We start from the raw sequence: 15,992 nt of genomic DNA on the forward strand, positions 1-15,992 counted from the left end.
GAATTTATTGCTTGCTTTCAACTTCTATTGGTCAGAGTAGTCCAACAATTGAGGGGCTCAGAGCCCAGGAGTTGCCCAGGCCATGGAGCTAGAGACCCCTGCAGTCCTGGTTTCAGTGAAAGCCTGGGGATCCCTGGAGAACACAGACTCAGCCCACATTGGAATTTGAAAGAAGCTGCTTCTGTCAGCATGGAGTCAGCACCAGAGGCCACAAAGTAGAGGAAGTCACCTGTGAGACCTAAGGCCAAAAGAGGAAAAGAACTCAGCCCTGTGGTTTTAGTCTGGGCAGCCCTAGGAAGTGCTGTCCACGTTGAGGGTGGATCCTTCCACATAAATAAGGCAGACTCCCACAGGCCACTTGATCTAAACAGTGCCTTGGGGTTCACACTCGCTGAGTCACATTGACAATTAAAGCTAAAACCACATTTGTGCACTAGTGTTTGATCCTACAGAAAGGAACTGCCTTGTCACATGACTTTACTTATTTCTTTTTTATTATTATTATTATTAAACTTATGTGTGATTTTTATCAATCAAATGAAAATAAAACCTAGATTGTCTAGACAGCAGGCTTTGGGAATCTGTGAGGCTGGAGCAGAGACAGTTCGGAAGGTAGGCTTTGGGGACGGAGCTGCTCCTCACTTAAGAGGTTATGGAGAGCTGTGACAGTGAATCTGCAGTGTTTGACGCTGCAGTAGCAGAACATCCCAGTCTGATTCACTTTCAGGGACAGAACTTGGCTGGTTCACAGTTCTGGAAGCCAGAAATCCAAGACTAAGGGCTTTCTTGCTGGATCAACCCATGGCAGAAAGACACAGAGACACAGATAAAGTAAGAGTGAGACAGAGGAAAGCTCTGTGTGTGTGTGTGTGTGTGTGTGTGTGTGTGTGTGTGTGTGTGTATGTGTATGTATGGATGTATGGGTATATATATATATATGTGTGTGTATGGATGAATATATATATGTGTATGTGTGTGCATGTGTATGTATGTGTGCATGTGTATGTGTGCATGTGTATGTGTATGCATTTGTGTGTATATATGTGAATGTGTATGTATACATATGTGAATGTATATGTGCATGTGTTTGTGTGTATATGTGTATGCATATGTGTATGGATGTATGTGTGTGTATGCATGTGTGTATGGGTGTATGTATATGTGTATGTGTGCGTGTGTGTGAATGGGTGTGTGTGTGCATGTGTATGCATGTGTGTACATGTGTGTGTATGGGTGTATGTGTGTGTGTGTGTATGTATGGATGTATGGGTATATATATGTGTGTGTATGTATGGGTATATATATTTATATATATATGTTGTGTGTGTGTATGGGTATATATGTGTATGTGTGTGTGTGCATGTGTATGTGTGCATGTGTATGCATTTGTGTGTATATATGTGAATATGTGTGTATATATATGCGAATGTATATGTGCATGTGTATGTGTGTATATATGTGTATGTGGGTGTATGTGTGTGTGCATGTGTGTATGGGTGTGTGTATATGTGTGTGTGTGAATGGGTGTGTGTGCATGTGTATGCATGTGTGTGTATGGGTGTGGGTGTGTGTGTGTGTATGGTGTGTGTGTGTGTGTGTTTGTGTGTGAAGTCACCCTTCCTCAGTGACAATATAACCCACTCTCAAAGGCAGGGCGAGGTTGTTGCCTGACCACCTCTCACCAGGCTCTCCTGCAGGCTCTGCTGCACTGGGGACTGAGCTGGGACACAGCGCCTTTGAGGGACCCCTTGAGACCACAGTCATCTCTAACAGGTGCAGGTCAGCTGAATCCTTCCCAGTGCAGCCCTGTCCTCCGGCCTCAGGCTCTGCAGTCAAGCTGGCCTTCTCTCTGGTACTAACACTGGCTGCTGTCTCCAGCTTTCCCAAGCACTGCAGCGCCTCCCTTGCCCCGAAGCCTTCTGTCGAGGTCTCAGCAGGTTTCTGTTGCCTGTAGAGTCCCTTTCCCGTTCCCTGAGAGCAGGCTCTGCTCCTATGGCGTAGTGTGGGACAGGGCTGATTCTCGGAGGAATGAGTAAACCATCAGTAACTCCACGGTGCCACATGAACGCCCTGGTTTTCTAGCCAAAATGTGAACTCCTGAAGAACACTGCTGTCTTCTCAGTTAAGGCTCAAAGGTTTATTCTACCCCCTGTAGACCCATGGGTGGCTGTGTCCCTAGTGTCACTCTGTGGCCACCATATCAGAGTCCCCTAATTGTACTCCATCAACAGTTTCTCTAGACCCTTCCCCTTCCAGCCGTTGTTAAGTCCTTCCCAGTCTCCTTTCTCTCACTTGGTCCTCCAGAGAGTCAGAGTCTATCACACCCTGTGGCCTCACTTCATCAGTGACATTAACCTCCTACTAACCCGGCTCTTCAGGGTCTTCTCCCCCACATAACATCACAAAAGCCCCCTCCCCTGTATGACTTTACACCCCCTCCCACTCCTGGAAGGGGTTAAAGTAGGAAATAAAAAGGAGAAAGGAAAGAGGAAAGCAACATTTGAAAGACCTAGAAGTGGCCCATTAGGCTTTCCTGGAACACAGTCCCCAGCTGAGCAGAGTTTGGGTTTACAGGCAGAGCAGGTTCTGAGCCTGAGCCTAAGAGGCATCTCTGCCAGTTAGCATGGCATCGGCTTGTGGTTCCTGGCTTCTGTCTTGAGTGGCCCAACTGTTAGGTACATAAGGACTTCCATCCGTGCACCTACCTGTTCATTTGAAAGGGGAAATGGTTGACCCCAGATATTCAGATTTGAGAGAAATCTGAAGTGAGTCATGATTTAAAAAAAAAAAAAAGACATCAATCTAGCCTCAGCAGTGACCCACCAGTCAGCCTCGTTCCTGACTCTGCTCCTCTCCCACGGTCCTCCCAGACCTGCCCTGCAGCTGAACCACCTTAGGAGGGCCAGCAAATGCCTGTGCCTGGAGCTCTGCTCCCACCCTGTTTCCTGAGACTGGTGGGAACGGACGGGAAATGTGTCTCATCTTCTTGGGAGTCTGAGGAAAGGAACTGTCTGGACTCAGACTACTGACGTCCCCAGTTGTATTGCTACAGCGACTACGGGGAACTGACCGGACTTTCATATACCAGGGCCTTCACCTCTGGAGGAAAGGCCTTGAGGACCTGAAAATTTCAAGTCTTAAAACCTTTAAAGCTAGGAGTCCTAGCTGGAGCGATGGCTCAGTGGTTAAGAGCACTGACTGCTCTTCCAGAGGTCCTGAGTTCAAATCCCAGCAACCACATGGTGGCTCACAACCATCTGTAATGGGGTCTGATACCCTCCTTCTGGTGTGTCTGAAGACAGCTACAATGTACTCATATAAATAAAATAAATAAATCTTTAAAAAAAAAAAAAAAGATAGGAGTCCTAGAAAGTCAGGAAACATTGGAGGAGGCTATCCCTATCAGGGGAAAAAAAGACAGTCTTAACTGAACCACAAGATGAAAATAAGTTTAGTTTAAATTTCTTCTTCTTCTTCACCATGTTACCTGTGTGGATTCCAAATCAAGGGAGGTTTTACTGTGGTTCGTGGTAAGAGAAAGTTCATCATGATGAGGGAGGTGACTGATGGCCAGAGCATGTAATTAGGACTCCTCATCTCCTGACCTCTCTGCAAAACAGAACGCAGAGGCTAGGGCTGGAACCAACCAGAACCAGCTGGTTCCCAGTTACCTACATCTGCCATCTAAGCCTCCTAAAGGTTCTACAACCTCCCAAAACAGTACTAGCCAGCGAGGAGCCAAGGAGTCAAACACAGGCCCAGTCCGGGGCAGGAGGCTGCAGATCTTGTCGGATTCTGGGACCAGGGTCTTTCTCGCCTTTCACTCTTCCCACCAGCACACGCATCAGCACACAGAAGGGATGTCCCCTCTGCGTTCCCCATCCTTACGCAAACTGGCCATTGACAGTTTGTTACACATCACAGCATTTCTGCTGATAATTTTCATCTTAAACATTCCTACACTCGAGTGCACGCACACACACACACGTGCACACACACACACACACACACACACACACACACACACACACACGTGGCTATTTCTCCAGAAAGGTTGCCTGGTCCCCGGTGCCTTCTTTCCTGTGACTCCCTTCGCTCATTCGCTCAGGAGATTGATCTGAATGTTTGATCGGCAGGTCTACACGAATGCTCTAACTGGATACTTAGGATGTGTCAAGTAGGCTACCTTGACCACTGGCAAGGAAGCTGACTCTTAAGACAGGCCAAGCCAGACCAAAAGGATGGCACCCCGGCCACAGAAGACAGAGTTTGTGTCTGTGTGTGAAACACTGGTACGCTTCCTTCTCAGTAGCACAAGGGTGCAACCCCAGCTAACAGATGGCGAGAACCACTTGTCCTTCCCGGAAGAGCCAGGATCTATAATGTGACTGGCTCTTGGGTTTCTCATCTTGATTATTTTCCATCAAAATGGTAATACGGACAGTGTGTTAAAGATATTCCACAACTTCCACAGCCCTGTTTGTCATACTTGGCTCAGTTCCTGGAGTGGGGTAGACTCTGACTGGGCCTAGCTAATCAGCTCACTGCTCAGGGAAGTGGGCACGGGCTGTGGGAGAAAGCGGTGCCCCACAAGATTGCAAAGGTCGTTATGCAAATCCAAACAACTTCATTTGGGGCTCTCGTCACATGTAATCATTTTTTTTTCTATAACTAGAATTCCAATCCCAGTGTGGATTTTTATCATTTTTATTAGATTACTTCCTCGGAGCTGAAATCACAATTTATTGTTTGCGTTAGATCCAGGAGTAAAGCTGTCACTGCTACTAAATTTTTATTGGACCTGCTCAGTCTTTTCCAATTTTTTACAACTTGATCACTGCCAGAGAAGGGCGGCCGTGAGCTTGTCGTTACAGACAGGTGTTTTAATTAACACACACGGACGTTCCTCAGCCACGACACTTGGCTCTGCACATGCAGCCAGTGTACACCAATTTATGTATATAACTGTTTACATGTATTGAGGTCAGATATGTTCTGTTCTGACAAAAGCACACGATCGTATAGGCCTGCACATAAGAAGTCTAGGTAGGAGCCAGAGAGATTAGGCTCAGCAATTAAGACCACTGGCTGCTCTTCCAGAGGACCTGGGTTCAATTCCCAGTACCCACCGAGTGGCTCACAGCAGGCTACAACTGCAGCCCCAGGAGCTCTAATGCCCTCTTCTAACCTGGCCCCAGGCAGATGGGATGCTGTATGGGTGTAACCCCAGCTCTAGGATATCTGGACAGACAGGCGGGTCCTATGCTTCTCTGCCTGCTAGTCTAGCTAGGACTGCAAGCTACAGGTTCAGTGAGAGAACTTCTCCCCAGATAATTATATGGAGAAAGAGGAAGACAGCTGACCACAACCTGGGTCCTCTTGTGTGTGCCAGCACTTGGGAGTTTGCAAAGGTGTGCATGCAGTTGCACACACATACCCAGAGTCCAACTAGAATGCCTAATGCCTCTCTTTTTATCTAGAGAACTTTCATAGTCTTACATCTTTTCTGTAAATCACCGTGCGCAATCCTACCATTTCTCTTTTGGCCACGCTATTAAATAATATATCTTTTTTAGAATATTTATTTATATGAGTACACTGTCACTGTCTTCAGACACACCAGAAGAGGGCATCAGATCCCATTACAGATGGTTGTGAGCCACCATGTGGTTGATGGGAATTGAACTCAGGACCTCAGGAAGAGCAGCCAGTGCTCTTAACTGCTGAGCCATCTCTCCAGCCCATATTATATCTTTGTTAGTGGTCTCTACTCTCATGCAACAGTCCTTGACTGTTCTATCTCTCTTCTCTGCAGTCAGCAGGAACCATGGGATATGGGCAGGACAGAGAGGACACCACCAGAATTATCCCAGCCGCCATATGCAAACGTTTCCTCCATCCCTAGCCTATTAGGGGAGACTCCCTGCCTTGAGTTAACAGACCTATGAGCCCTTCTCTTTGCATTTAGTAGGGGTGTGTGTGTGTGTGTGTGTGTGTGTGTGTGTGTGTGTTGTGTGTCCAAAGAAGAAGAGTCACCTTTGCAAAACCCCCAAGGAGACTGAAACTCATATCAGACTAGCAAGGCTCATATCTGAAATCAAAAAGGGAGGATCTTTTGAAGAAATACGTATTCTCTCTCTCTGCGGATTCCTTCATGACTAAATGGATCCAGGACTGACAGCTCCAGAACCAGCACCTCCAAAGAAAAGTTCTTTCTGAGAATTCCCGCTGTGAGTGGCCCTTTGGGGGTGGGGGGAGTGTGTGTGCAGTCCTACGGCCAGAAGGCAGTAACTTACCTGCTTTCAGTGTACGGTTAAACCCTGCTGCTGGCCATTGGCTTGGGCTTGTGAAATAAAAGGAAATGAACCAAAATCACCCCTGATTGACAAAATACAATCGGAAGAATTCCCAGGTTTTTAATACAGGAAGATTGGCTCCCTGTCGGGACCATCCAAATGAAATCATGTTCAAATAATGACGCTCGGACCCGTGAAGCGTGAAGCGAACGAGGAGGAGAAGGACGCTGGAGTTGTTTTCGTTGTGTTCCCATATGCGCTCCTACAACTAATGAGATTTGTGTTTTCTGTTTGTAACCAGCAGAGGTAGCTGACGGTGATGAAAGACTGGATAGCATCTCTCTACCCCCAACAGGTAAAACACATTTACATTTCATCACCCGCTGCAAGGAACCATTTGCATTGAAAATGCTTCACCATTAGGGACGCAGGTCCTTCTGCATTGTGAGCTGGCAGCTTCTGTAATAGACCCAGACCCTCACATTCAGAGGGTCTTTGGAGGGGGGGGCGGGGGGGCTAGGTTCAGATCTGTTTTCACATTGAATATGAAAAACATTTTTCTTACACCCCATTTTATATTCATAAATGTCTCAGAAATGCGAATCCTAAGGGGTTAGTACCACAAGATGCCGCCTGGCAGAGCCTTTAGACATTAAAAAGCATTTTTGACCTAAAAACGACATTTAGCTTTAAACCAGGATCGTCAACTTTGTGACCAAAGTCAGGCCCGTTTTGTCTTGTTCCACCAGAGGCCTTTGAGAGGCAGGCACCCACAGTCTTCACGTAGTGGTTTCTGTGTTTTTTAAGTGTGATTGAATAAGCCAGCCCAGCCGGTGTGAACGACACACTCCTGGTATTTGAACCAGGTCAGCAAATGCAACAGAGTCCTGACTCATTCCCTGCTCAACTGTGTTCAGTTGATTGCAGACTCACGCAGGACTCCATGTGATGCCTCTGATCCCGGCCTCCTGCCCGTGCGTGAGTTCACACCCAAGAGTAGACTAGGTGCCTGACCAGTCAGCCTCATGTCAGACAATCTCCCCGCACCAATCCCCCGCTTGGTCTCAGGACTCCCGTTTGACTGTCCTTCAAAGATTGCCTGAAGATTCCTTCCACAAAATTCAGACAGTCCAAAAAAATACCTTAAACTATAAAAACCTCAATTCAGTGTCAAATTCAGAAAATGTGAGTGGAGTGGAGTGTGTTTGCAGGAACTCTTGGTAGAGTCCCTACTGGTCACATGGTCTTGTGACCATGAACTCCAAGACTTCAGGGTCTCGAGGCTCAGAAACCTTGGCACGAACCTTAGAGTTTACTAAAGCAAAGTTCAGGTGAATTTAGAGCTGCCAGAAGCTGCCCCCCGCCCCCCAGTGTAAATCATACCTCGTATTCTCTGCCTTGAATAGTCAAGCAACAAGTCAAGGGACAAATAAATTTGTCACATGGAGCACAAAAACCTGCCTATGGCCAGTTCTTAGGTTCTACAGTTGTTCTCTAGAAGGGCGCTCTCCTCGTTTTTCCGTGTTTCCATACACAGGAGTGAATGGAGTCAGGAGGGTGGGTATGTGATCTCTAGGGCTCCTTACCCTTCTCTGGATATCAGGATGACTCATACCGATCCTACTCTTCTCACCTTTGACCCATTCCCAGCAGATGCAGGAAAGACTAATCACAGTAATGAAATTGTGGTTCAGAGCCCTCGGGGAGGAACATCAAACTTTTGTCCTTGTCCCCTGGGCATCTGTAGCAGCTGTCCTCTGTATCAGATGACACAGTGGGCTTTTGCTTTATCATTTGAAGACCATGCATCTTGCAATTACACCCTTGCATTTAACTGTCTAAAGATAGAGGCAGAGAGGTTTCAGAGGAAAAAAACCCCCGGGGAATACTAGAGGAGCTCTACAGGAATGACAAGCTCCCAAGAAATTGGAAAGTGAAGGAACCTTGGGAGCTCATCTGGGCCAATACCTCCTTTTTCTCCTACCCTTTTCTTTCAAGGGAGTGGGGGAGACTGAGGCCCAGAAACACTAGATGACTTTTCCAAGGTGTTATAGCTGGTGATAGCCTGGTTGGGCCCATCCCCTTGAGTCCCAACCCTTCTAGCACAGAGCTCTCTTATACCTAGGCCAAAGGCAGCCCTTCTCTGCGTGTTTCCTAAAGACTTGGACGTTAGGATTCCATTTCAGTGGCTCAGCCTTAACATGTATAATGTTTGATTCAGTCTACCCAAAGTCCACTTGTTTAAGTTCATTGCCTCTATTCCTTTCTTAAATTCTGCCCCAGGAATGTGAGGTGATTAAAAAAAAGACTATTGTTAGATATACAGACCACTGGACAGCCTTGTGTGTGATTTTAAAGTATTCGTCCTTTTGGAAAAGTAAGGAAGAGGTCACAGATAGGGTCTCAGATTTTAAGTTTCAAGTTAAGTAATCTTGATAGGGCTTCCTGGTTGCCTTCCAGAGTAAAATTCAAAATCTGGCACTCTCTTAGTCTGCATCGCTGCAGATCACCCCTCCACAGGCGCCGACACGGCCATCCGAAGGGTGAACTCCATGTCTTACACACGGTCGCAGCGCGCTCAGCCTCACTGAACAGAGCTGTGGAACCAACTGGGTGTGAGATCCACATCTCCGTCTCCTCGTTTATCTGAGCTGACCAACACTGACCCTTCATCAAGAGCAAACAGTGCTTTTAGCACTTTAAGTGTCTTTTCGTTCTTTTAAATTTTGTGTCAGGGAGGAGGGGGAGATCCTTGTGTCATTGTGAGCCTGTAGTGATCAGGGTAGAATTACGCTCAGGTGGTCAGGCGATATTTTGTTCCCAGCTAATACAGTTGAGTCTCAAAAGGGATCTTATGTAGCCCAGGTTGGCCTCTGGCTTTGAGTTCCCAATCCTCTTGCCCAACCCCTAACCCCCAAGTGTTGGGACAGTCAGCAGAGACCAGGCCTCTGAAAAGGTGCTAACCCATTCAGGGAGCCTTTCCAGCAGCGGTCAGCACCAGACCCCACACAGATTCCTGCCCTCGGACGAAGGTGAGGAACAGAAGTAGCTGCTTACACACCATGGCATAGATGTGGAGGGAGTGCTGGATCGGAGACTGCGCCCAGAAATCCAGGGACAATTGACATTTTAAAAAATTGTATAAAGTCAATCAAAGTAATTCCTTTCCAATTTAAAGGTGGAGCCTATGGATTTGGATAGAGTATTACTTGAGTGGACGTCCCAGTTTTTACATTCTCAGTTGGCCTTCTTTGTATCTTTATGTTTCAAAAGCACAAGTTAAAACAGTTTACTTACTGTTACTACTCAGAGACAACTGTTACTAATGTGTCCCCCACCACCACCACCACCACACACAAACCAAATTTTCTGTTGTTGAACAATACACCTCCAATGGTAATATATACTCATGGGCTTTCTTGGGTTTTGTTTTTGTTTTTGTTTTGTTTGTTTGTTTCTTTTTTAAAAAAATTCATTCCTAATTGAAAAACACATCCCTAATTCTTGGAATTACTCACTTAGTTCAATTAAAGTTGATGCTTAGTAGCTTGACAGCGATGGCTGGCCCACAGGGGCATGTGCCCTGCCCTCGAACCCTCCAGTCGACTTGCCTGCTCTTGCCTGCTCTGCCCCAGCCCCTGGCCATGTGAGAAAAACCTGCATCTCCCCTGCAGAGGCACAGCTCCCTCATTGTCTTGTCTCTGTTGCAGGGCACGCATTTGTCACCAGGAGAGAGACCCCAGAGGACCCAGAACCAGGTTCCATTGCCTAGACTTGCATTCTAGAACACTCTTCGCTTCCTCCAAGGTCCATGGAGCAGTTGCAGGTCCTGCAGTGTGGGCGTCCTGTGGTGGCTTGTCCTGTCGGAATGACTTCTTTGTAACCTGTGGTATCACAACTCCAGTTTGGCATAATATTTTTTTTTAAAGAACCATGCTTACAGCTGTTACCCTGTAAGCATCCAGCGCGTGTAACCCGTCCTAAAGAAGCCATCCCCTTCCTGTGTCTGTCTGTTCACAGCCTCGGTGTGAAGACAAGGTCTTTCTAAACATTATTTATTTTATTGTGAATTGCTTGGCTGCATGCAGAGGAAACCTTCTCTTCCAGGATTGACAGAGGTTACAAAGTAGCACTAACTAGCCCCTCTTCAGCTTAGAGAAGGAAACAGTTGTTCTGAGAGGCAGGAGAGCTCCCACCTGGCCAGTGACGTCTTTTAGGACTTCAGTCATGGTGACCCGAAACAGACATTCGGAACTGGAGAACTACAAATGATGTACGAATTTTAGGAAATAAAAAAAAAAAAAAACTTTCACATAATTTATGATGATGTAATGACAAAAAAAATAATAATAACTCAAAGTAACCAGCCATCTGCTTGGGAGCCGTGGGGCCTTTTAAATACAGTTTCAGCTGAGTAACTTTGGTTTTTCCCTCTCTCCATGTTCATTCTGCAGTCTGTTTGGTCCCTCACACACTTGCCTTCTATTTTATGTAACACTAAATATGAGGGGAAATCTGGGTTTATTTTAAAGAAATCTTTGCTGTGAGGATATATGTGTCACAGACATATTTACCTCCACATCTGTTTTGCTAATGGAATCGTGCATTGGAAATACCTTAGACGCCTTGCGTCTATACCTTATTTATCGGGTAAAGCAAATTGCCTCGAATCTTGGGCACTTGACACCAAGGCCAAAAATAGCCGCAAAAGAAAAACAAATGTGGCTCCCATCCACCAAACCCCAGGGATAAAAGCCTGCCTCGACCAAAGCTTAGCCTTTTTCCTGATACTGTTGTAGCCACCGATTAAAGCCAACACTTAGTGTGGTGCTTCAAGCACAGAGTCCCACCCTGTGCTTCACCAGTGAGAGAACTGAGGAGTGGGTAAGCGGTTGCCTAGGACCGGAGTACCCGGCCAGCTGGACATAGAACCTGGATATGCTTAGGACCCTGTCCAGTGGACTGCGTCACATCATGCAGAGCACGGAACGCTAAAGCTAGGATCAGAGCAGTATTCCAGAGGCCAGCATAGGCAGCAGCATCTCCCCCGCAAATGCACCTTTTATTTCTCTCCGTTTGGAGGCTATGGGGGCCACTTGGAAATTGCTCTTATCCTACCGGTCAGTTACCATAGGTTTCTGTTTCCCGCAGCCCCCAATCTGTCTGTTTTATCGAGTGGTCTGATGAGCTGCAGACAGACCAGGACTCTCATTCACTCTGCAGCAGGTCCTGATTTAAAAAAAAAAAAAGTCTTCTGCCTCCCAGAATGAAAGACTCCTCAAGGGGACTAGAGAAGCTGAATTACTACCCTTCGCTCACTAAAATGATGGTGACTTTGTTTTTAGTACAGGGAGAACATATGCTTACAACTGGGTGTGCACTGTAAACCTTCAGAAAGCACTTTCTTCCCAGCCTGGGTGACAGCTTGAAGTTCTCAGTACTTGAGGAGGGTAGGGATTGTTTGACTCACAGATAAGGGCGGTGGATTCACAAACTGGAGAGGCAGATCAAAACTGTAACAGTCAAACCGTGTTTCGTAAGTTTACATTGTACTCGTGTTAACTTACTGTGTACTGTGCAGCTTTGTTTAGAAACCTTTTTATAGGCTTTCTTAGCAAAAAAAAAAAAAAAAGGAAAAAGTCCGTATCCGTGGATATTATGTCTCAATCTTCTGTACATATGTTTTATTAATATGTAAATATTCAGATTTTTTAAAATTATGATGTTCTTTTAAAAGAATTCAATGCAAAGCTAGTTGTGAAAATGGTGTGTAACACTGTGTTGTGATTTCAACTCCCAACATGCCCTTTATGTCCATTCTGGAAAAATACAATAAATTACTTTAATCGAACGCACGCGAATCTCGCTTGCTACCCCAGTCTTCCTGTGTCGGGGCTGATGCCCGAGTGGGAAATTACGCTTACGAATAAAGCAAGCAGATTTCTTGCAGAGAACCTGGTAGATGTCACAGTCCCAGCTCCGTCTGGCAGTCGGATCAATGGCTACAGCGAGTCCCATGGAAACACTTGGGCATTAAGCACTGAGATGCTCGAAGCCTAATTTTAAATGAATTAGGTAGCCTTATAATCTTTACTTAAAAGGTTAAGCCCCGCTTCTATGGAAACAGCACACGGGAAGGCCAGATCAATCTTTTCCCATGTAAAGTGGCTACTGAAGCTCCGGGGCTGCTCTTCTCTTCCTTCAACACAGCAGGGCGCTGTGCCTGGCTCGGTGCCAGGCCCCCTCTCGTTCCCTGGGGCATCCTCAATCCCTGGCTCAGAGCTTGTGACATTCCGGAGCCTGGAATCTCCCTCCAATGGAGATTTACCTCGGGATCTGTTCCAAAAACGAGAGGGCTGAGCTGTTTAGAACTTGGGTGGCAGGCTTGTGGTGGCAAGGGGTAGTCGCTGCTTAAGAGAGCAGCTGGACAGGGGTGGGGGAGGGGAAGCACCGGGATGAGCTGTTTGCAAAAGAAAATCGACAGTCAACATAAATATTCACTTTTTTTTTCTTCGAAGTTGCGAGCTTGCCATCAGCTATCCCTTCCTTCCTGCCATATGCCCTCTCCTTTGAGGGCTCCACAACGGGTATCCATGAAAATGTTGGTCGAGGGATCCGTGTGATGCTTTACTGCCCAGGGCCACTGGGATGCACTTGCTCCCTTAAGCTGGCAAGGACTGCTGTTGCTTCCATTGACCCGTTCGAATGAAGTAGGGACCAGTCTGCTGTGGAGAGAACTATGGAGAGAGAAAAGGAACATAGAGCAAACCCAGCCACGTGCAAGGACAAGAGGAGAAACCAAAACTCAGTGACTAGCTTGGGTTGGAGGATGGAGGGAGAGGGCTAGTTGGGGTGCTAAGATACAGACCACAGTGTCCAGAGGATAGTAGGTGAGTCTGGACGAGTTATTAGCACAGTGATTCCTTCTGTGAATGCTGGCAACACCCTTAGAACTATGCCGGGACCACAACAGAAAGAAAAAGAGGAGGAAGGTGAGGAGGAGGAAGAGAAGAAGGAAAAAGAAGAGAGGAGGAAGAGGAGGAGGAGGAGGAGGAGGAGGAGGAGGAAGAAGAAAAGAAGAAGAAGAAGAAGAAGAAGAAGAAGAAGAAGAAGAAGAAGAAGAAGAAGAAGAAGAAGAAGAAGAAGAAGGAGTAGGAGTAGGAGTAGGAGTTGTTGTTGTTGTTGTTCTTATTTCTTGGGAGAGGGGACAAAAGATTGTAAGAGCCAGAGGCTGAGGAAGACTGAAACCAAGCTGTCTCTTGACACTACAGGACCGTTGTATGCATCACCCCATGGCAGCCGTGGTTGCCTGTACAAGACCTGTACAAAATCAAGCCAGTCAACGTTCTAGCCTGGATTAGGGAAGGGGAATCACAAACCCCAACTATAACAGAGGAGCTGTTGATTGGCAACTGATGGTTCGGTAAGGGAGAGTCTGTTTTCTTTAAAGATATCACCCCTGGTGCATCTACTAAGCTCTAGTGGATGGCCTCACACCCATAACTATATAGGAAGCACAAATGGACCAGTGGGTTATTTTTAAAAAATTAGTATATATCTTTCAAGAGGCCTTCATTTAGAATTGACTTAAACCCTGTTCCCAAGTGCAACATACAGCAGAACCCCATGGGAAATAGCTGCCTTCAAGGCCTGTTTGTATTCAGAAACAACTTTACCAGGTAGGAGGGAACTTAACCTTGCAAGCTTTGTCCCACACTGGAAACAATTACACCAATTACAATTGTTACCAACTGGAAACAATTACATTTCTCTCAGTTAATCTCTTAGCCAACTAGTTACCAAGGTGTTCCTGACTGTCGACTCACAAGTAGCCATCAAGCACTGCCTAGTGAGATTGGACCCTGGTTGCTTAATGTTTTCTGGAATCATTCACATGCACTTGGTTGTTAGTATTCCACTGGAATCTAGGCCTCAATGTCAGAGAGCTTATCTGTGAGACCTTTAAGATTGTTGGCCCTCTGAAAACATTCTTAGTCAACTTTCCTAGCGAGAGTGAGTTGGCTAAAAGCCTTCCATGCAACCTACTCATCCTACCCACAGCAAATTGAGGTCTCCTGGTGTGGTGGTTTGAATACCCTTGGCCCACGGGAAGAGGCACTCTTAGGAGGTATGGCCTTGTTAAAGGAGTTGTGTTACTGTGGGTGAGGGCTTTGAAACTCCTATGGTCAGGCTCCACCCGGTGCAGAAGAGACCCTCCTACTGGCTGCCTGCAAAAGTGAGTCTCCTGGCTACCTTCAGATCAAGGTGTAGAACTCTCAGCTCCTTCTCCAATGCCATGCCTGTCTGCAGGCTGCCGTGCTTCCGGCCATGATGATGATGGACTGAACCTCTGAAACTGTAAGCCAGCCCCAATTACATGTTTACCTCTATAAAAGTTGCTTTGGTCATGGTGTCTCTTCATAGCAATGAAATCCTAACTAAGACACCTTCTGTGTTACTCATCTTCCCCTTGCCTTGACAAAACACTTGAGATAAATCAACTTAGGGAAGGAAGATTTTATTTGGGCTCATGGTTTCAGACACTTAACAGATTCCACATTGCTGTGGCTTGTGTTGATGCAGCATAGGTGCTCACTTTGGGGTAGCCATGAAGCAGGAAAATGAAGAAAGGGGGACCTTTAGAAGGTATGTCCTCAATGGCCATCTTCTTCAGTAGGCCCTATCTCTGACTGGCCCGTTCATTTATAAATTTGACAAGGGGCCCTAGCCTACAAGACTAGAGCCTCTGGGAGACATTCTAGGTCCAAACCCTCCCACTCAAGACTACCCATTATGAAAGCAATTCCCCTCTCATCAACCCAAACACTGAACCTTTTATCAGAGAACTGAGAAGAACCAGATCACTGGCAACATTATGCTGTGTTGGCCTCCCAGTGAGGGAAGACCAGGCAGGCAGCCCAATGAAAGGACCATGGACAAATCAGAGACCTAACACTACACTGTCTAACCTTTCTTATCCTATAGTTCAGAACATTTGGGCTGCCCCATCACCCACCTACAGCTTCCATCAGTATTGGCAAATGTATTATGATTGGTGGCCAAAGAGAGACACTGACAATATGTGTCAGGACCAAGGTGGGGGATGAGAGGCAATGGAGTCACATGATGAACCCTGGAAGTCAGATGCCAGAAACCAGCATCAGGGTGCAGGTCTGAGCTTATTGTGAGCGCTTATAAACAGTGTTTGAGCCAATCCCATGCTCCTAAATCCTCAGCCAATCATGTCTTGCCACAATGAAAGCCCTGACTAGTGAGGTTACTCAGAAGGAGTTGGGGGAGGGTTTCATCACCTGTTAGGTCTTCCGTGAAGACCGGAAGCTGAAGACAGGAAACAGCCAGCGCCCTGGCCTCGGTTCCCTTTTGCTGTCTCACGGGTCTTCTGGGAGCCATCTTAGATCTAATGTACAGCAGACTCTTAGAGTCCCAGGAACCTGTGGCCACTCACTCCCCAGCCCACCTTTTCCTTCACAGGATTGATTTCCTCATCCCCATAGCCATGTTTGATGAGGATTTCATAACTCAGGATTTCAGCCAATCCTCTGTGTGAACGTACACAGATCGACTCCTGTGTTTTGTAATTCAAAGAGCACGAAATCCGGCAGTCCGCCAAAAAGCACTATATGCAGATTATGTATTCCATGCATGCATATGTGCACATGTTTAGTGCCTACTTTG

At 46.5% G+C, this 15,992-nt stretch overlaps 1 protein-coding gene across 2 annotated transcripts in view; it reads left to right on the forward strand.

The window, feature by feature from the left end:
- Bend7 (BEN domain containing 7) overlaps positions 1–11,125 on the forward strand; it is an 81,508-nt gene extending 70,383 nt beyond the window's left edge. Inside the window, exons 8-9 of one of the 2 annotated variants that reach the window (XM_032884957.1) lie at positions 6,598–6,651; positions 10,007–11,125. In XM_032884957.1, the coding sequence (XP_032740848.1) occupies positions 6,598–6,651; positions 10,007–10,068 (116 nt within the window). In that variant the 3' untranslated portion in view covers positions 10,069–11,125. The remainder of the gene's footprint in view (positions 1–6,597; positions 6,652–10,006) is intronic. The other variant, XM_032884958.1, reaches the window with a different exon arrangement.
- Positions 11,126–15,992: the final 4,867 nt, after the last annotated feature.

The sequence above is a fragment of the Rattus rattus genome, chromosome 14 (genome assembly GCF_011064425.1).
Source record: "Rattus rattus isolate New Zealand chromosome 14, Rrattus_CSIRO_v1, whole genome shotgun sequence".
Classification (NCBI taxonomy): Eukaryota; Metazoa; Chordata; class Mammalia; order Rodentia; family Muridae; genus Rattus; species Rattus rattus.